Source organism: Rana temporaria, chromosome 1 (assembly GCF_905171775.1).
Source record: "Rana temporaria chromosome 1, aRanTem1.1, whole genome shotgun sequence".
Taxonomy (NCBI): Eukaryota; Metazoa; Chordata; class Amphibia; order Anura; family Ranidae; genus Rana; species Rana temporaria.
In genome coordinates this window covers 544,295,797-544,317,666 of record NC_053489.1, presented here as the reverse complement: position 1 = coordinate 544,317,666, position 21,870 = coordinate 544,295,797, and the positions used below count along the sequence as shown (strand labels likewise).

The 21,870-nt window shown below is 41.8% G+C and overlaps 1 protein-coding gene across 2 annotated transcripts in view; it reads right to left on the bottom strand.

The window, feature by feature from the left end:
- The window catches only part of CLCN3 (chloride voltage-gated channel 3), a 123,310-nt gene that overhangs the window by 92,351 nt on the left and 9,089 nt on the right, over window positions 1–21,870 (bottom strand). For both annotated transcript variants that reach the window (XM_040333160.1, XM_040333180.1), the window contains exon 2: window positions 8,563–8,738. In XM_040333160.1, coding sequence (XP_040189094.1) covers window positions 8,563–8,722 — 160 coding nt within the window. In that variant the 5' untranslated portion in view covers window positions 8,723–8,738. The remainder of the gene's footprint in view (window positions 1–8,562; window positions 8,739–21,870) is intronic.

The window sequence follows — 21,870 nt, the reverse complement described above, 5'->3', positions numbered from 1 at the left end:
AAAAACAAAATAAAAAAACACAGTAAAATCCTATACACCCAACTCCATACCCACAGTTGATCCAGAGGAAGGCAAAAAACCCCAGCGGAGCATGATCCAATTTGCTACAGCAGGGGAAAAAATTCCTTCCTGATCCCCCGAGAGGCAATCGGATTTACCCTGGATCAACTATACCTACAAATCTTAGTACTCAGTTATATTCTGTACATTTAGGAAAGAATCCAGACCTTTCTTAAAGCAATCTACTGAGCTGGCCAGAACCACCTCTGGAGGGAGTCTGTTCCACATTTTCACAGCTCTTACTGTGAAAAAACCTTTCCGTATTTGGAGGTGAAATCTCTTTTCCTCTAGACGTAAAGAGTGCCCCCTTGTCCTCAGTGATGACCGTAAAGTGAATAACTCAACACCAAGTTCACTGTATGGACCTCTTATATATTTGTACATGTTGATCATATCCCCCCTTATTCTCCTCTTCTCAAGAGTGAATAAATTTAGTTCCTCTAATCTTTCCTCATAGCTGAGCTCCTCCATGCCTCTTATCAGTTTGGTTGCTCTTCTCTGCACTTTCTCCAGTTCTCCTATATCCTTTTTGAGAACTGGTGCCCAAAACTGAACTGCATATTCCAGATGAGGTCTTACTAATGATTTGTACAGGGGCAAAATTATATCTCTGTCTCTGGAGTCCATACCTCTCTTAATACAAGAAAGGACTTTGCTCGCTTTGGAAACCGCAGCTTGGCATTGCATGCCATTATTGAGCTTATGATCAACTAAAACCCCCAGATCCTTCTCCACTACAGACCCCCCCAGTTGTACTCCCCCTAGTATGTATGATGCATGCATATTCTTAGCCCCCAAGTGCATAACTTTACATTTATCTACATTAAACCTCATCTGCCACTTAGTCGCCCAATCAGACAGAGCATTGAGGTCGGCTTGTAAATTGGAGACATCCTGTAAGGACGTTATTCCACTGCATAGCTTGGTGTCATCTGCAAAGACAGAAATTTTACTTTTGATCTCAGACCCAATATCATTTATAAATATATTGAAAAGTAAGGGTCCCAGCACTGAACCTTGGGGTACACCACTGATAACATTGGACCATTCAGAGTAAGAATCATTAACCACGACTCTCTGAATTCTGTCTTTCAGCCAGTTTTCTATCCATTTACAAACTGATATATCCAATCCTGTAGACCTTACCTTACACATGAGCCGTGTGTGCGGAACTGTATCGAACGCTTTTGCAAAATCCAAATATATCACGTCCACAGCCACGCCTCTGTCCAGGGTTTTACTTACCTCTTCATAAAAGGAAATCAGGTTTGTCTGACAACTTCTGTCTTTCATGAATCCATGTTGTCTGCTGCTTAAATCGTTTTTTTCCTGCAAGAACTCATCCATGTGGTCTTTTATTAAACGTTCCAGTATCTTCCCAACTATAGAAGTTAAACTAACAGGTCTATAGTTACTTGGTAAAGACTTTGTTCCCTTTTTAAATATGGGCACCACATTGGCCCTGCGCCAATCCAGTGGTACTATTCCTGTCTTTAATGAGTCCCTAAATATTAGATACAGTGGCTTTGAAATGACAGAGCTCAACTCACCTAGGATCCGTGGATGGATGCCATCAGGTCCAGGTGCTTTATCCACCTTTATTCTGTCTAAATATTTCTGGACCATATCACTTTTGAGCCATTGTGGATTTGGGGCTGTGTCACTCCCACCCCCATTTTGGACATGAGCTCCCCCATGCTCCATTGTATACACAGAGCTGAAGAAAACATTTAGTAAATTTGCCTTCTCTTTGTCCCCAGTCACCCACTCTAGATTATTTTGTAAGTCTGAAAATAAAACAAAAAATGCCCCCTTGTTCACGCAAGAAAAAACACATTGGTACTTACAGTGGGAAATTATTTGATCCCCTGCAGATTTTGAAAGTTTTCCCACTTACAAAGAAATGATGGGTCTATAATTGTTATCATAGGTGTATTTTAACCACTTCCATACCGGGCCTATTTTGGCACTTCTCTCCTACATGCATAAATCATATTTTTTTTGTTAGAAAATGACTCGGAATCCCCAAACACTATATATGTTTTTTTTAGCAGACACCCTAGGGAATAAAATGTCGGCCATTGCAACTTTTTATCTCGCACAGTATTTGCGCAATCATTTTTCAAACGCCTTTTTTGTTGGGAAAAAACGGTTTTGTGAATTAAAAAATAACAAAACAGTAAAGTTAGCCCAATTTTTTTGTATAATGTGAAAGATGAAGTTACGCCGAGTAAATAGATACCTAACATGTCACGTTTTAAAATTGCGTACACTCATGGAATAGCGCCAAACGTCAGTACTTAAAAAAAATTTTTTTACAAGTTACAAATTTAGAGTTACAGAGGAGGTCTAGTGCTAGTATTGTTGCTGGCGCTCTAACGCAAGCGGCGATATCTCACATGTGTAGTTTGAACGACGTTTACATATGTGGGCGGGACTTATGTGTGTGTTCGTTTCTGAGCGCGAGCTACCGGGGATAGGGGCGTTTTCATTTTTTTTTTTTTTATTATTTTATTTTACTCAATTTCTTTTATTTTTACGCTTTGACATTTTTTTTTTTTTGATCACTTTTATTCCTATTACAAGGAATGTAAACATCCCTTGTAATAGGAATGGTTCGTGACAGGTACTCTTTATGGAGAGATGCAGGGTCACTAAGACCACACATCTCTCCTCCAGGCTGGAAAGCATTAGATAGTGAAAAAAAATTCACCGATCTAATGCTTTCACGATTCGACGATCGACGATCATAGAGATCATAGAGATGACTGGTGACCATCTGGTCACCAGTCTACTCTATGGTTTCCATCGGACACCGGCGGATCGTTTCTCCGGGTCTCCGATGGCAAAGGAAGCACCGCCGCCTATAAGAATGATCAAGCGGCGGAACAAAAAAAAAAAAAAAAAAAAAAAGAGAAAAAAGAAAAATCACAACAAAAAAATCCATAAAAACAGCACCATGACCAAAATGGTCTAAAACCTTTATTAAACAAAATATAAAATAAATGAAAGAGTGAAAATGTGTGTGCGTTTACTTAAAGGAACACTAAAGTCACAATTTTTTTTTTTTTAAATAACAAACATGTTATACTTACCTCCACTGTGCAGATCGTTTTGCACAGAGTGACCCGGATCCGTGTCTTCTGGGGTCCCTCGGCTGTTGTCTCGGCTCGCAAAAGCTTTCCACGTTCATGCGAGCTCCCTCGCATGGTGGAAAGCTTTTGCGAGCGCGCTCCCGTGATACAGCAGCGGCCATAGCCGCCAACTGCATCACTCGGGCCCGCCCCCCCCCCGCATCATCCGCTGTGATTGACAGCAGCGCCAGCCACTGGCTGCGCTGCTATCAATCCGCCCAGCCTAGCCAATCAACGGCCAGGCTGGGAACCGAGCAAGATGACAAGCACGCGCCCGGGACTTTCGAACGGTGAGGTAAGTAAAACGGGGGCTCGGGGGGGGGGGGGGGCGGTGCTGTCAGATGTTTTTTTACCTTAATGCATAGGATGCATTAAGGTAAAAAAACGTTTACCTTTACAACCCCTTTAACAAGGGAGAAATGACAGATTACCACGGTGGACATTTGTCTACTATATATAAATCCTGTCTGCTCCTGATATCTGAGCTAATCAGTTGATCTATTGTAAATACTGCTAAGTATTGCTTCAAATTGTTGGTGGCTGTATCTAGAATTCTTGGACCTGTCTTTTTTACAACTGGCCCGCAAGCAAACACAAAATAGTTGTCCGTTTTGAAAAAGCTTTACTGACTGCAAACGTCAACAAATCCTGACAGGTACTAAAACTGTCCCACAAGAAAACTGACTTTGCAGCTCTTCTGGTATCAAACTGCCTATACTGGTGATTGCAACTTCTGTCTTCATGGAACCATCACCTAATCACTAAACTGACAAAATCTCCTGGTATCAGATGGACTAGACTGACCACCATTAGTCCCTCATTAATCCTAGGTGTTAACCCCCACAGAAGCCATGTAAAAGTTCACAACCAAATGGAAGATTCCCCTCGAGTGTTCCCCAAAATGGGACCTTAATCAGAAAAAAATAAAAAAAAATACGTGTTTCGTCTAAAGATGGACATCGTTGGGTTTATAGAGCTCATAATAAAGAATAGAAAAAAATAAATAAAAAATAAAAAAGGAGAGAGTTTGGTCAGGGGGGACTTTTTCACACTTCTTAATAATATTATACATTCATTATATACCACTGATCTCAGTCCACAGAAATATTGGGCCATTGTCATCTACATTTACACATTGGCCTTGGGGAATCCACAGTGCTCCCCCCGTTTGTCCACGTGTCTCTACCTCAGCTCCCATGCCAGACAATTTCAACAGCTCTGATCCTGTGTTCACATCTATACAGTGGAAGTGAGTATTTATAGGGTTTTCCATCTTGTCCCTTATACATTATTTAACTACAACATTATACCATATGGTTATGTCTTTTTATAGATCACCATTGCATTTGCCCCTGAAGAGTTGGTATCCCCCAACGAAACGCGTCGTGAATACATAGATGCATGATGTTCATACAGATGATTTTATGTTTTTTATACTGTTTTTTACTCCTAGATTTTCATTATATCGTCAAGCTCCTCCAGTGGTTCATGTTGTGCAGAACTTGTCTTTACTCCACAATATGCCAAGTACCATGGTGTCCATATGTATATGTAATTTGTAGCACGTTTATGCGATTTTGTGGATGCAATTTTTGGTCATTCAGTATGTTGTACATGATCTCACAAGGCATAATAAAATGCTCTTTGCCAAGACTGCTTTTTGGTATACATCTCTCATTTAAAGTCCCTAACTAACTTCCCCTTTGGTGTTGGAACCCAATTAAGCAATACTGTATATCCCACATGCTTACTCTACATGGTGATTGGCCTCATTTAAAGCCCCCCTGACCAAACTCTCTCCATTTTTTGTTCAACTTTGGGATGGAGGCCAATTACCTATAGTGCCTTGGACCACATCATTCTTTCTCATAATAAAGAAGGGGGTGCATAAAGAAAATAATGCGGGGTGAAAAAGCTAACCCTACATAGCAAAAACTAACATTACCGATTGTTGGTTTTTCTCCCTTTAATTATAGACAAATTTTCCAAGATGGACGCTGTGTCGGCATGCATGTGACGTCATTGCATTCACATTGCGTGACGTTCATATGCACCGCGACATCACGTTTGCAAAACAGAAGTTCCTTTGCGTGCCATGACGTTACCGCATTTGCGCATGCACAAAAATAGAGATTTGTGCCATCTTGTGCAAAAAGGGGGAGTAGGTACATTCATTTACACAGCTTAAACTGATTTTTCCATTTTAAACAAGCGTTTCGGCCTCTTCATCTATTATATCCAGTAAAGAGTAGAAGTACATTATGGCCATTGCCTGTTTTTTATATTTTATTATTCACACAATATTTTCAATATAGGTCTTCTATGTAATTATCCTATAATGTCATTCTATTTATATTCAAATTAATGGAGCTGTACATTCATTCACTACTGTGTTTTTAAATTGTGTACAAAAAGGTAAAAATGGAAATCCTTAATTTAAAGGGGTTGTAAAGGTTTGTTTTTTATTTTTTAAATAGGTTACTTTAAGCTAGTGCATTGTTGGTTCACTTACCTTTTCCTTCAACTTCCCTTCTAAAATGTTTTTTTCTTTGTCTGAATTTCTCACTTCCTGTTTATCCTCAGTAAGGTGTTCTAAATGACTTTCCACCGCTCGGATGATGGTGGAAAGCTTACTGAGGAGAAACAGAAAGTGAGAAATTCAAACAAAGAAAAAAAAACATTTAGAAGGGAAATCGAAGGAAAAGGTAAATGCACTAGCTTAAAGGAACCTATTTAGAAAATAAAAGACGAACCTTTACAACCCCTTTAACCCATGTGGAGATCATTCATTTAAACATTTGTCTAAATCTAAATCTCCTTTTCACGGACCTTGTTAAAGCTGTTCAATGATCCAAACTTTTAGATGTAATGGTTGATCTCTATGCATTTCCTGCATGTGTCTTGCAAGAGTTCTTTCTCGTTACAATACAACATCATTGATAGGCTCTAAAACTCAACGTCTAACTGACTGACTAATTGTTTTCCCAATATATAGGCCATTATAAAAAAATAGGGGGTATATTGATGGCATTTTTTTTTTACTAGTAACGGCGGTGATCTGCAGTGTGCGCACGCCTGTTATGGCTATAAAAAAGGAGCAGACTTACCAATACCGCGATTTGCAGTAACGTGACACTTTGCCTACGTATATCGGCATGAGCCAGTCGGCAAGTGGTTAAGTTCATGGAGTGGCCTAGCCAGTCTCTAGACCAGGGTTTGACGAATTTGCTTGGAATCTAGGAGCCAGAAATGCGCCCCCGTCCCGCCGAGCTCGCCCGCAGAAGCGAACGCATACTTGAGTAGCGCCCGCATACAAAAAGCGGTGTTTAAACCACACGTGAGGTATCGCCGCGATTGGTAGAGCGAGAGAAATTCTAGTCCTCTGTAACTGAAAACATGCAACCTGTAGAATTTTTTAAACGTCGCCTATAGAGATTTTAAAGGGTAAAAGTTTGTCGCCATTCCACAAGCGGATGCAATTTTGAAGCGCGACATGTTGGGTATCAATTTACTAAGTGTAACATTATCTTTCACAATATGAAAAAAATTGGGCTAACTTTACTGTTGTCTTATTTAATTAAAAAGAAGTGTATTTTTCCCAAAAAAGTGCGATTGTAAGACCACTGCGCAAATACGGGGTGACAGAAAGTATTACAACAACCGCTCTTTTATTCTCTAGGTTGTATGTATGTATGTATGTATATATATATATATATATATATATATATATATATATTCTCCAAATAACATGCCCAAGCTCATCGTCACCACACACAGCCACAAAGGGAAGAGAATTCTTGTTGGGCAGTGTATTAGTGCTGGACAAACATATATACACACACACACACACACACACACACACACACACACACACACACACACACACACACACACACACACACATATATAGTTTGGGGGCTCAAATTAGAGGGAAGGAGATGGCAGTGAAAGAACAGAGGAAGCTCCATTAGCATTGCTGGTTTACTTGTCATGCCAACGGCTACCAGAAGATAGCGCCAGATCACAGAAGGAAGCATAGGCCTGCAGAATTACCAGCCAGTGCAGCCTGACGCGATCATGCGGCGGGGGCGCACGGAGACATCCACCTCCCCCGCCACGCGATCGCGTCAGGCCGCGCCAGCCGGTAATTGAGGCTGCGGCTTTGCAGTCTTCTGCAGGCCTATGCTTCCTTCCCCCAGGCGCCAGGTCGCAAATTCTAGTCGCAATTGCGACCGCGTGCCCCAATTTTGTCGAACCCTGCTTTAGACCTTAATCCTATAGAAACATTTATGGAGGGTGCTGAAACTTCAAGTTGCCAAGCTAAGAAACCTTAAAGGGGTTGTAAAGGTTCGTCTTATTTTCTAAATTGGTTCCTTTAAGCTAGTGCATTGTTGGTTCACTTACCTTTTTCTTCGATTTCCCTTCTAAATGTTTTTTTTCTTTGTTTGAATTTCTCACTTCCTGTTTCTCCTCAGTAAGCTTTCCACCATCATCTGAGCGGTGGAAAGTCATTTAGAACAGCTTACTGAACACCTTACTGAGGAAGAACAGGAAGAGAGAAATTCAGACAAAGAAAACAAAGAAAAAAAAACATTTGGAAGGGAAATTGAAGGAAAAGGTAAGTGACAAAACAATGAACTAGCTTAAAGCAAACCATTTAGAAAATAAAAAACAAACCTTTACAACCCCTTTAAGGATTTAAAGAAGATCTGTAAAGAAGAGTGGAAGCAAACCTTGTCACCAACTGCAAAAAAAAAGTTATATAATCTTGCCAACAAGGGTTTTTCCACCAAGTACCCAGTCATGTTTTGCTTGGGGAACAAATACTTATTTTACTCAATGAACTGCAACTCAATTTATAATATTTGTATCATGTGATATTTTTATTCTGGGATTTTTGGTTGATATTCTGTCTCGTATCAATTAAAAGAGACTTATGATACAAAGAAATTAAGGGTCTATAATTTGTAAGTGGGCAAACGTACTCCACTGTATCTGTGCCGCTTTTAACCTGCGTCCTATATTACACTTAGGTGCTCACAGATGTTTCAGCATTAAGAGCATGATAATGCAAATGTCAACTTCCGTCAATAAGTTTATGTTTCTGACCAATCTCCTTCAGCAATGTGATGGACAACTGCATAGCCATAGTCCAAAAGGGAGGTGCAAAGGTCAGGCTAAAACACCAACTTCTTAGCCAATGCTAATATTATATAAAAACGCATCCCATGTTTCCTGTAATTTCCAGAAACACTGGAAGTCATCAAGGTATGTGTCTGCATTTAATTTGTAATGCTAGTTTTACATTGCCATCTCCTTTAATATAAACATGCAGGTAAAAAAAAAAAAAATGACCATACAGACTTACCGAGTAAGGTATCACCATCTAGCAAGTGGTCATCTTCCAGGGTGTGGAAGTCCATCATCCCCCCAGCTCCATCCAGGAGTTCCTCGTCACTACTTGCGCTAGTAATACTGTTGTAACTGTTACGGTAGTAGCTTCTCTGAAACAGCTGCTCAGACTCCATTTAGATGCTTGACCACCTGTTTTTTGGATGCAGGCAATAATCATTAAAACTTCACAAGGATTTATTTCTAAACCTACAGTACATCTAAACCAAAACACTAATGTATAAGCAGATATTGTACACGGTCCTAATGCTTTTAAACACTTACTGAACACTGTTGAAGAGCGCCTTTGCTATCTGTAGTTAGCAAATACCCATCTCCCTTTTTTTCCCCCCAGGAAACATGTGCAGTAACCCAACACAATCAGATTTTACTATGGTCAGGTCAGTCAGGAGATTTCAGATTGCTATGGGTTTCTGCACGCTGCAGTGCTGGGTGGAATCGACATGTACTGTATGTACAGTGTATTCGGAAAGTATTCACAGCGCATCACTTTTTCCACATTTTGTTAAGTTACAGCCTTATTTATTAAATTCATGCTTTTCCTCAAAATTCTACAGGCACAGATTTTAGGGGAGGCCCCATGCTGTTTTTTTTTGGCGTTGCCGTGGGAGTTCCTCTTAACCACTTAAGGACCGGACCAATATGCTGCCTAAAGACCCATGGTGTTTTTACAGTTCGGGACTGCGTCGCTTTAACAGACAATTGCGCGGTCGTGCGACGTGGCTCCCAAACAAAATTGGCGTCTTTTTTTCCCCACAAATAGAGCTTTCTTTTGGTGATATTTGATCACCTCTGCGGTTTTTATTTTTTGCGCTATAAACAAAAATAGAGCGACAATTTTGAAAAAAATTCAATATTTTTTACCTTTTGCTATAATAAATATCCCCCAAAAACATATATAATTTTTTTTTTTCCTCAGTTTAGGCCGATACGTATTCTTCTACCTATTTTTGGTAAGAAAAAATCGCAATAAGCGTTTATCGATTGGTTTGCGCCAAATTTATAGCATTTACAAAATAGGGGATAGTTTTATTGCATTTTTATTAATTTTTTTTTTTTTTTTTACTACCAATGGCGGCGATCAGCGATTTTTTTCGTGACTGCGACATTATGGTGGACACTTCGGACAATTTTGACACATTTTTGGGACCATTGTCATTTTCACAGCAAAAAATGCATTTAAATTGCATTGTTTATTGTGAAAATGACAGTTGCAGTTTGGGAGTTAACCACAGGTGGCGCTGTAGGATTTAGTGTTCACTTAGTGTGCGTTTACAACTGTAGGGGGGTGTGGCTGTAGGAATGACGTCATCGATCGAGTCTCCCTATAAAGGGGATCACTCGATCGATGCAGCCCCATAGTGAAGCACAGGGAAGCCGTGTTTACATACAGCTCTCCCCCTTCTTCAGCTCCGGGGAGCGATCGCGACGGAGCGGCTATAAACAAATAGCCGCGCCGTCGTCCTGGATCGCTCCCCGAGGGAACCTGACCGCCGCGTGTAGCGGGGGGGGGGGTCCCGATCGGACCCCCCACCCGCTAGAAGGCAGGGACGTACAGGTACGCCAATGTGCCTGTACGTGCCATTCTGCCGACGTATATGTACATGCGGCGGTCGGGAAGGGGTTAAAATCCATACCAGACCCGAGGGCCATGTTTCCCCTAAAGATTCATACCAGACACAAAAGTACCTGGTATAAATCTTTTGGGAAAAACCCCATGCAAAAAAAAAATACAAAAATAAAAAACACACAGGATTCCCCCTCCAAGTCCATACTAGGCCCTGTATGAATTTGAAGGGGGAACCCCCACGCCAAAAAACGACATTGGGGTCCCCCCAAAAATCCATACCAGACCCCTATCCAAGCACGCAGCTCGGCAGGTCAGGAAAGGGGGTGGGGACGAGCGAGCCACCCTCCTGAATCATACCAGGCCACATGCCCTAAACATGGAGGTGTGGGTGATTTGGGGCCCCCAGATCCTGCCCCCCCCCCACCCTATGTGAATGAGTATGGGGTACATTGTACCCCTACCCATTCACATAAAAAAAAAAAAAAAAAAGTTAAAGTGTTGAAAAACACTAAAGTAAAAACAGTACACAGGGCCAAGGGCATGTCCCCACCCCTTTCCTAACCTGCTGAGCTGTGTGCTTGGATAAGGGTCTGGTCCGAGTTTTTATTTGGGGGGGGCCACACGCAGTTTTTTATAGTGTCGGGTTTCCCTTAAAATCCATACCAGACCAAAGGGCCTGGTATGGTCTTGGAGGGGGAACCCCATGCTGTTTTTCTTGTTTATTTGGCGTAGAGTTCCCCTTAAAGATCCTCAGAGCACAAGTTGCATGCCTAAGTCGGATCAGTTAAGACAACGATCCGACTTCAATGATATTTAACGGTCTGAAGTAGGATAAAAAAAAAAAAAAAAAAAAAAATCGGACCAAAGTAGTGCAGGAACCTTTTTCAAAGTTGGATCAACTTGTGTCAGACCAGTTAAGACGGCTCTCATAGGGAACCACCGATTTGCACACGTCAGGCAACATGAGCTCCCAATGTCGGAGCATTTGTCGTACAAGTGTGAACCCGGCCTGAGATGTTTTTACACCTTGATTGGAGTCCACCTGTGGTAAATTCAATTGATTGGAAATGATTTGGAAGAGCACACATCTGTTTATTTTTATTTTTTTAACATTTCAAGTTTATTTAAATAAATGTAAGCAAAACAGTCCAAATCAAAAGCAGGTACAACTGGTAAACATAATACAGTACGCAATAATGAAGCATAGCCAGATAGACAATAAAACAGACAGATCATCACTCACATATTACTGGCCCCTGCCCCAAAACGTGACAGTCTTCACCCAAACCAGCCGTGAAGGTAAGCCGGAAAGTCAAAGAATGCCTTAACAACCCATCAATGGTGCAGATATAGGACGATGACAACAGCGAGCTGGGCCCAGCAAGCAGCTACCGCTACACTTAAGGTTTAGAACCACATCTGTTTATATAAAGGTTTCACAGTTAATAGTGCATGTCAGAGTACAAACCAATCCATGAAGTCCAATTGTCTGTAGACCTCTGAGACAGGATTGCATCGAGAAATACATCTGGGGAAGGGTACTGAAAAATTTCTGCAGCAGTAAAAGGTCCCAATGAGCACAGTGGCCTCCATAATCCATAAACGGAAGACGCTTGGAACCACCAGGACTCTTCCTAGAGGGGGCTGCTCAGCCAAACTGTGCGATCGGCAGAGAAGGACCTTAGCCAGGGAGGTGACCAAGAACCTGATGTTGACTGACAGCGCTGCAGCCTATCTCTGTGGAGAAAAGAGAACCTTCCAGAAGAACAACCAACTCTGCAGCACTCCACCAATCAGGCCTGTATGGTAGAGTGGCCACTCCTCAGTAAAGGCACATGAAGCCCATCTGGAGTTTGCCTAAAGGCACCTCAAGTATTCTCAGACCATGAGAAAACATTCTCTGGTCTGATGAAACAAAGATTAAACTCTTTGGCATGAATGGCAAGCGTCATGTCTGGAAAAACCAGGCACCGTTCATCTGGCCAATATCATCCTTACAGTGAAGCATGGTGGTGGCAGGATCATGCTGTGGGGATGTTTTTCAGCGGCAGGAACTGAGAGACTCGTCAGGATTGAGGGAAAAATGAATGCAGCAATGTATAGGAGACATCCTTGATAAAAACCTGCTCCAGAGCTCTATGGACCTCAGACTGGGGTGAAGGTTTATCTTTTAAACAGGACAACAACCCTAATCACACAGCCAAGATAACAAAGGAGTGGCTATGGGACAACTCTGCGAATGTCCTTGAGTGGCCCAGCCAGAGCTTGGACTTGAACATCTCTGGAGAGATCTGAAAATGGCTGTGCACCGACGCTCCCCATCCAACCTGATGGAGCTTGAGAAGGCCTGCAAAGAAGAATGGGATAAACTGCCCAAAAATAGGTGTGCCAAGCTTGTAGCATCATACTCAAAAAAGATTTGAGGCTGTAATTGGTGCCAAAAGGTGCTTCAAAGTATTGCGCAATGGCTGTGAATACTTATGTAGGGTATCTCACAAAAGTGAGTACACCCCTCACATTTATGTAAATATTTTATTCTATCTTTTCATGTGACAACACTGAAGAAATGACACTTTGCTACAATGCAAGTAGTGAGTGTACAGCTTGTATAACAGTGTAAATTTGCTGTCCCCTTAAAATAACACAGCCATTAATGTCTAAACCACTGGCAACAAAAGTGAGTACACCCCTAAGTGAAAATGTCCAAATTGGGCCCAATTAGCCATTATCCCTCCCGGTGTCATGCGACTCCGTTAGCGTTACATGGTCTCAGGTGTGAATAGGGAGCAGGTGTGTTAACCACTTACCGACCGCCATTATACGTCAGCTGTTTGAAGAGGAATACCGTTGTTATGGCAGCAGCTAGCTGCCAAAACCCCACTATCCTCTTCAGTGGGCGGTCGGCTTTCAGATTAAAATGGTCCCAGCAGCGGAATTGCCCCAAGATAACTAATCTGGGGCGGGCGAGACCCCCCTCCTGCCACGCTTAGGTCATCTCCGCCGCTTACCGGAGCCGTTGGTAGTGGCGAAGACCAATCAAGTCCTCATCCCTCACAGGCTGAATGCCGTGAGTGAGTGAAAGATGGCCCCCACTCGGCTCCACACCATTGGATGGCTGAAGCAACGTCAAGCGTCACTTCCGCCCAACGGTCTTTGAGATATGCTGTCTTTTTGACTGCAGATCTCACATTTAAGAGGTCCTGTCATGCTTTTTTCTATTACAAGTGATGTTTACAGATTTCAAACTCATCGTCGGGTATTATTTGTAGATTTTTGAAGAAAATAATACAATTTTGTCCATTTTGGAAGAAGGTTGCAACATAACAAAACGTGGAAAAAGGTGAAGCATTGTGAATACCTTCCGGATACACTGTATACAGTGAAGATTAGCATAGAAATTATGAAAGGGAACTGATGCTAATATTTTATGTAAACCAGCTGTTTAGCCAGATTGGGCAATGATGAATTGTTTACTGAGGCAAACATGCCTGGTGGCTTACTATACATTAGGGGGAATGGCAAATAGAACATGTTAGAAAACAGATGACAGTGCTATTGTTTTCCAATGAGACAGCAAAGTTTAAGCTACTTTCAACCTCTCTCATCCCCTCTGCATTCACAGGTACAGGTCTATATAGAATGCAGTGAACATACTGTTCGTTAAACCTTGGAAAACAACCCATTCCGTTTAAAATAGAAATATATTAAAAAAATAAAGAAAGAAATTGCACACTGATGCAACTTGTCATATGATTTGATAGTTTCAAATCTCATGACAAGTCGCACCCTATTGTCCGCATTGGAAGCGGTCAAATCAGTGCAACTGACTGTTGGAGTCGCACGGATTTTGAAAATAGTTCCTGCACTACTTTTTGTTCAGGTGCAACTTGCATAAACATCTGTGCATGAAGTTGCACAGATGTCTTCCAAGTTGCACCTGAAGTAGCACTGAAATTCTACTTTAAAATGGTGCTACTTCAAGTGAAGCAGCACCATTTCAATGTTCCGATCAGTGTGACCGGGGTGTAAGAGCTGAGGGATGAGAAACAGTACACTAAGCTTCCCAGTAAATGGCTGTGCAGGGGGGGGGGGGGGGGGTGTCAGGACAAGTCTGATCATTGGAGGAGAGCAGGGGGGGTTCCCAGCACAGCTAGTAATTCGACCACGTTGTGTTCTCCTGCTTAGTGTGGTCAGTTATTAATAGGAAAGCAGAGCGACTGACAGGAACACCAGGAATTTCACATAAAGGAGGCAATACAAAAGAGAAAAAAAGATTCACACAAGTACATGGTACAGCAGGCACATATCAGTAAAATAAAATGTTGGGTTTTAAAGTATCCATCAATATAATTTAAAAACACATGGATTTGGAAGATTCTCCACCAGGGAGTGTTTGGAGAAAGTCACATTCATTGCTCTCTTTCACACAGGCGGACTCCACCAGCTTTCTGCTGATTCCCCGCGAAGCAGGCAGATGGCAGGACCGTGTCTGCTTCGCTTATGCAGAGCGGACACAGACACAGCCCGCTTTCCTCTATGGGAGGTCAGATATCCGTTTACATCCAACTGTCATCCAATTTGATCCACCAGGTGAATGGGTAACAGATCCCCTATCCATCTGTTTTTGGCAGATAGATCGCATGTCAGCGGGTGCACATAGAGGGCAATCGATGGTCTGATCGGGTCTACCTGTGTGAAAGGGGCCTCACTGCTTTATAAACACTTTATAGTGTCCATGACAGCACTAAATAAACCAGCTTTTTATTTGCAGCAGCTCTTCACTTTTGTGTGATCTCTGTGACAGGTGTGCTTTAGGAATTCTGGCAATAAAAAAAAAAAAAAAGTCATACTAAAATATTATTTCAAAGGGGGGGAAAAAAAAAAAAACAACAAAAACAAAACAAAAGCACAAAAAATTAAACTGCTCCTACTAATAAACACTTCAGACAAGGAAGGCTTTCAGGACTCTATGCATTTAACTTATAGGTAACCGCTGACATGGGGTGAAACTAGGGTTCTAATTGTATCCAAGGCATTTTTGTTGTGCACACGATTGCCTATCAAGCTGAATCAATATCACATTGTACTGAATGTGATATTAAGTGTATATAAAAAATAAAAATAAAAATGTATGCAGCAAATAAAAAGAGCTACGTAATAGTGGTGCACTAGCCTATACACATCCACCTCTCCTCTCCTGCACTATACTCCTTGCTATCTTCCCCTCTTCAAAACATATCTACGCCACTTTGGGAACGCTCTACATTTTGGAACAATTTTTAAATCAAAAGAATACTTTGGCACATGCTATTGGACAACAATAAAAACCACCCCAAATCACTCCGCAGCTGGCAGCACCACATAGAACTTGGCATTGTTGAGTTGGTGCATGGAAAATGTGTTGATATTAAATCGGACTCCCCCTCGCTGTCCTCCAACTCCTGAAAACACAAAACAGGGAAATTTCTCTTAGCTAGAGGGCTCTGTTATTTCAAACTGGTGTGCCCCCTCGTGTGTTGGAGGACAGTGTAGGAGGCCATACAGTTAACAGGGCAGCAATGATCAGACATCATTCCTAAGCTAAAGTGTACAGGCCCATACACACGATTGGATTTTCTGACAATTGTGTGGCAGGGATTTTGTTAGATAATCCAACCGTTTGTATGTACGCTCCATCAGACAATTGTCGGAATTTCCGACAACAAATGTGGGATAGCATGCTCTCAAAATTTTCTGACAACAAATGTGTTCCGTCGGATTATCCGATTGTGTGTACACAAATCCGTCGGACTAAAATCCAAAGTACAAACACGCATGCTCCGAACCAATACAAACCATAAGACAACAGTAGCAAAAGTTGCCCAAAGAGTGGCGCTAAAGAGCAGAATTTTTTTTTTTGTTTTGTGCATGTTGGAGGAAAAAGTTCTGCCGTCTGTATGCATACCAAGTTCATGGCCAACGCCCTTCGCACAAAATTCCACAGATTTGTCCGATGGAAATCCGATGGTGTGTACGAGGCTTTAGATTCAGACAAGACAAGCAAAGCTAAACAGAGGCAGCAAGCACAACTGCAAAAACTGCAGGCGTTTCTGCACTGACAGTTCTCCTTCCATTTCCAGCAGCAGTGATTCACTATCATTGTGGAAGGGTAGGTACCGGAGTTCACTGCTGCATCACACTGACCCCACTCACAGAACACAGAAAAGCTGAGGTCACCAAAAGCAAAAAAAAAACAAAACAAAAAAAGTTTATTTTTGCCAAACGGTTAAAAAAAAAAAAAAACAGAAAAAAAACAAAAACAGAGAACAGTGAATTTTGTCTGGACTTCACTTTTAGCAATAACCCAAAACTCTAGAGATCACAATAAAAAAAAAAAAAATAAGTTATAAAGAATACTGAATGTTAATAACAACAATACATACCCGAGAGGTAATAAGTAATCCTAACAAAGGTTGCAGCTTTCTTCCAAGACTCAATGATAGAGCAGATAATCGATGTAAATGAGGGGTACCCAGTACAGCTGGAATCCAGTCTTATGATACGCACTGAGCACGTGCTTCAGATCATATGAATGAGCAATGCTTTACAGATGAAAACATCCTTTTATACAGCAGGCACCATTAGACACAATGGGAAACTAAAGACGGAAAAAATATCAGTTTCCAGGAAACGGACGCCCATGAAAGAGCTAAATGTATTACATTTCACAGGTCTGGTAACATCATTCCAAAATACAGTATGAGTTAAAAAAGGAAGGTGCAAGTAAAGCTGATTTATTCAGAACGTAATGAACCAAACACAACTGTACTAACATAAAAAGACAAAATAAACATTTCCTATTCCTGATATGTGCCATATACTTGTATGAAAAAGGATTCAGTTTTCTTTAAATTGCTTCCTTTGTGTGAAAAATGCCTGGGGTTCCTGCCAGACAGTCATATCAAAAATTGACCACACTAGGCATCAAAGGACAGCGTGACCAGTGTTCTGGCTGTGCTGGAAGCTAATCCAATGATCAGACTTGTGCTGACCCCCCAAATCACTGCAATTCAGTTTCTCCTCCCCCAGCTTATCAAGCTGCTGTGAACAGAGGGAATGTGATCACTTAGTCACTTGACCTCTGGAAGATTTGCCCCCCTCCATGACCAGGCCATTTTTTGTTATATGGCACATGCAACACTGTACATTAATAAAATAAAATGTATGTCCAATTTTCCTACAAATAGAGCTTTCTTTTGGTGGCATTTGATCACCGCTGAGTTTATTTTTGGCGCTATAAAACAAAAAAATCGTAAATAAAAAAAAAACAACAAGAAAAAGAAACAAACACACAAACCACACACAATATTTTGTATCTTTCTGCTACAAAACACATCACATAAAAATTTAAAACAAAAGCAAATTTCTTCATAAATTTAGGCCAATATGTATTCTGCTACATATTTTTGGTAGAAAAAAAAAATCCCAATAATCGTATATTGATTGGTTTGTGCAAAGGTTCTAACGTCTACAACTTATGGTGAACTAAACAAGGAATTGGTCGCACACTGGAACGCCAACTTAGCTTGAAGTCATCTTTATTGTCATAAAAGAGTCAGACAAATACAGGCAGCAGTTGATGCGTTTCACAAGCGATAGCTTGCTTGTTCACACGTGTTGTGAACAAGCAAGCCATCGCTTGTGAAACGCGTCAACCGCTGCCTGTATTTGTCTGACTCCTATGACAATAAAATAAAGATGACATCAAGCTAAGTTGGCGTAACAGTGTGCGACCAATTCCTTGTTTCGTTCGTCTTCCACGGTGGCGAGCCGAGGTCTGCACCTGTGATCTACCTTTGCACCCGATTTTGCCTGGTTTTTGCTACAACTTATGGTACATACACTGGAATTGTTGTTTAATTTTTATATTGAGGCAGACAATCCGACACCGACTTGACACATAGTGGGAACCAGTGACACCAATACAATGATCAGTGCTAAAAATATGCACCACTGTACTAATGATATTGCCTGGTAAGGGAGTAAACATCTAGGGTGATCAAAGGGTTAAAAGTGTGCCTAACCAGTGTTTTTGTGTTTAGTATGTGATGTTTTAGTAAGGAATGTGCTCTCTTTTTAGAGAGCTCTGTTCTGTCCTTCTCCTTGCTGATCAGCGGGTGCCGGCGGACATCCATTGGCCAGCACCTTCTGATTGGCTTGTGCAGTATCACTATCTATATCTATCTCTAGCTATCTATCTATATTTACTCGGGCCGAAACTACTAATCGATTATAAAAATAATCGATTACAATTTTCATAATCGATTAATCGGCCAGTAACATAATGGGGTTAAAAAAACTAAAATTAGCCCTGTATAGTACAAAAAAAGCAAATCGCTACTGTAAATATTACTTTCACTGACCCACAGTAAAAAAATTAACCCCTTACAGTAGCGATTATTTGCTCTTTTTGTACTTATTTTTGTTTTTTTAACCCCCATTATGTTACTAAACATCTCAGGCCTGGGTCACACCTCTGTTTTTTGGTGCTTTTTGCAGAAACACACTACAGTTCATTCATATTTTTCCCTACGGGACACGTTCACATCCATGATTTTTTTTTTTTTTTTTCAGCTGCTGCGTATTTGGAAAGGGCAAGGACTTTTTAACGCAAAATGGTGCCATTTCGTTTTTTTGGGTTCAATATACTTCAACGGAGAAGCTTCAGAAAAGCATGTAATGTGTTTTTGCGGCAATTTGTGTTTTGTAATCTGCCCAACAACAAATTGGCCCAAAAAAAAATGTAAAAATGCAATTTTTTTTTTTTTGAGGCTATTATCCGATTAATCAAAACAATAATCGGCCAACTAAGCGATTATGAACGATATACCTTTCCACATATAATGAGGGCCCTTTAAGGCTGAATTTGCACTGGTTTCCCGTTTTTGGTTTACCTAAACTGATCTGGAAAGTAAATAAAACTTTAAAGTGGTTGTTGACCCAAAAGTAGAAATCACTGGCAGCCACTGTATTATAGGCAGCCACAGCATATTGTATAGGTCTTTTATAAAAACGAGGCATGTAAATACCTTTTTAGAGCTATCTTCAGGCCAGACATGTGACTCGCGGCCGCTGTACAACTCCGACATATGGCTACTACTGAAGGGGGTCGAGATCTCCCTCTGACGTCAGCTGGGGAGATCACATGGCTTCTCAGCCCCTCACGCAGTAGCCCTGGAGACCAGCCACGTGACCAGCCTGAATAATCGCTCTTAAGAAGGCCCTCGAGGCCGCAGACGAAGGAGAATCCTGTCTCCTGGTTCTGCTGAACCTAAGCGCAGCCTTTGACACGGTAGACCACAAACTGTTACTGATGCGACTAGCCAAGGTAGCAGAAGTCGCAGAAGGTGATTTACCATGGTTTTCTTCCTTTCTTGAAAACCGATCACAAACAGTTAAATTGGGTTCTTTCACGTCGGAAAAGCGCACGGTGTCATGTGGAGTCCCCCAAGGATCCCCCCTGTCACCGGTTCTTTTCAACATCTATCTTCGCCATCTCTTTGATATTATCAGTAGCCAAGAACTACTCTATCACTCTTATGCAGACGACACGCAACTATATTTTCGCATCTGCAACAAAAAAGGATCATCATCCCAGTTTAGAGAAATGTCTCTCTTTGATAGAAAACTGGATGACTAAGAGTTATCTTAAACTCAACAGTTCCAAAACAGAACTCCTTATGTTTCACGCCAGCCGAAAGAGTCAACTGGCAACAACCTGGACACCCCCGCCCATTCTGGGCCAAATCATCACCCCTAGCTCCAAAGTCAAAAGTCTCGGGGTCATCTTCGACACCTTCATGACAATGGACGCACAAATAGGGTCAGTAGTCAGCGGAGCGCACCATTTGTTGCGCCTACTACGCAGACTTATTCCATTTATCCCCAAAGAAGACGTAGCAGTCGTGGTGGGAACAATCGTGAATTCCAGACTGGACTATGCAAATGCCCTTTACCTCAGGCTCCCAAAGTACCAAATCGCTCGTCTGCAAGTCGTACAGAATACGGCCGCCAGACTTGTGACTGGGAAAAAAAATGGGAATCAATCTCACCTTCGTTGAGAACCCTTCACTGGCTGCCAATAAAAGACAGAATTGCATTTAAAGCACTCTGCCTGACACATAAGTGCATCCATGGGAAGGCTCCGCAATATCTTTGCGACAAGATAGAACCTCACAAATCGAATCGCGTTCTGCGATCCACCGACCAAAATCTGGTCAGGGTACCAAAAACCAAATATAAGTCCAAAGGAGAAAGAAGGTTTGCTTTTCAAGGTCCTAGACTATGGAACGCTTTACCAACCAGCATTCGGTTGGAGGAAAACCACCTGACTTTCAGAAGACAGATCAAAACTCTGCTCTTTTGATGTCATGAGACACGAACAACTAGCGCCCAGAAGCGATTCAGTTCGCATGTGCCACGCTATATAAGTTTTTCATTCATTCATTTACATAAAAAAAAAAAAAAACCTACGTTACTTACCGATAACGTTATTTCTATGAACCTTCCAGGACGGCACACGAGAGATGATGGCTCCTCCCCACAGGAAACACAATCACTTAACAATTTAAAAGTCCCCACCCTTCCCCTTGATCCCCAGTATGTAATAAAGTAATCCTGAACTGGTTCACAAGGGACCTTGTTCCGTATAGGTACTTACCACCTAGCGTTTAGCTTATCTTTTCCCTCCACATAGGGCGGGAAGTAGGCCTGCCGTCCTGGAAGGTTCATAGAAATAACGTTATCGGTAAGTAACGTAGGTTTTCTCTTATCACCTTCCAGGACGGCACACGAGAGGATAATCAAGGAACCAAAAAGGCCTACTTTAGGGTGGGACCCTTGCCTGCAAGGTCTTCTGCTAGGTGTCAGAATCTGATTTTATTTCACCACCTCCACTCCCTAGTGTGTGATGAAGGTATCCTAGCTGGATCATGTAAATGACCTGCAGGTCTGCTCCACCTATGCCCTTGTCTCCTCTTTGGATGCAAGGTCTAGGTGGCACGTGCTCTTAAAGAAAAAACATTCTGAGAGCCTGAGTATTTTTTAGGATAGAAAGGTTGGCTGTGCCAATATTCTAGACATCGTGGTCGATAATGTCTGCCACTGCTGCATAGGACCATCTAGACATTTGTTCTGTGAAACAAGGACCTACTTTGATCAACCAAGACAAAACATCTGGTTTTAAGCCACTAGTCTGTTCAGGAGAATGGTTTAGAAAGGAAAAAAAGGTCTCCTGATGGGCAATCCTTGTGGGTCCCCCTTTTTGTTTGCCATAGTCATGGTGAAACAAGGATACTAGGTTTAAGGGAAGTTTATTCCCTTGATTCAAATGGCTGGACAGGTATGTGACTAAACAAGGCGTTTGGTGTGCTCCTGCACTCCCTTCAGTCCACCTGTCCACCTCCATTTATTGGAATGCATGCGACTTCATAGTGAGGACACTTATTGGTCAGTGTCAGGACCACAGGATGCCTTGGCGTGGCTCATTCATGCGCCCGCCAATACGCGTGGACAAAATTCTGTCTCCAACGCACACTGCTAGACCGGTCAAAACGGCTGCACTGCAAGGCGTTTGGCAAGTAGGTCTCATCCTGGTCATTCCCCACTTCTGGGTTTCTTCCCATCTGAATGCTGACATGTCGGCTGTGAAATTGT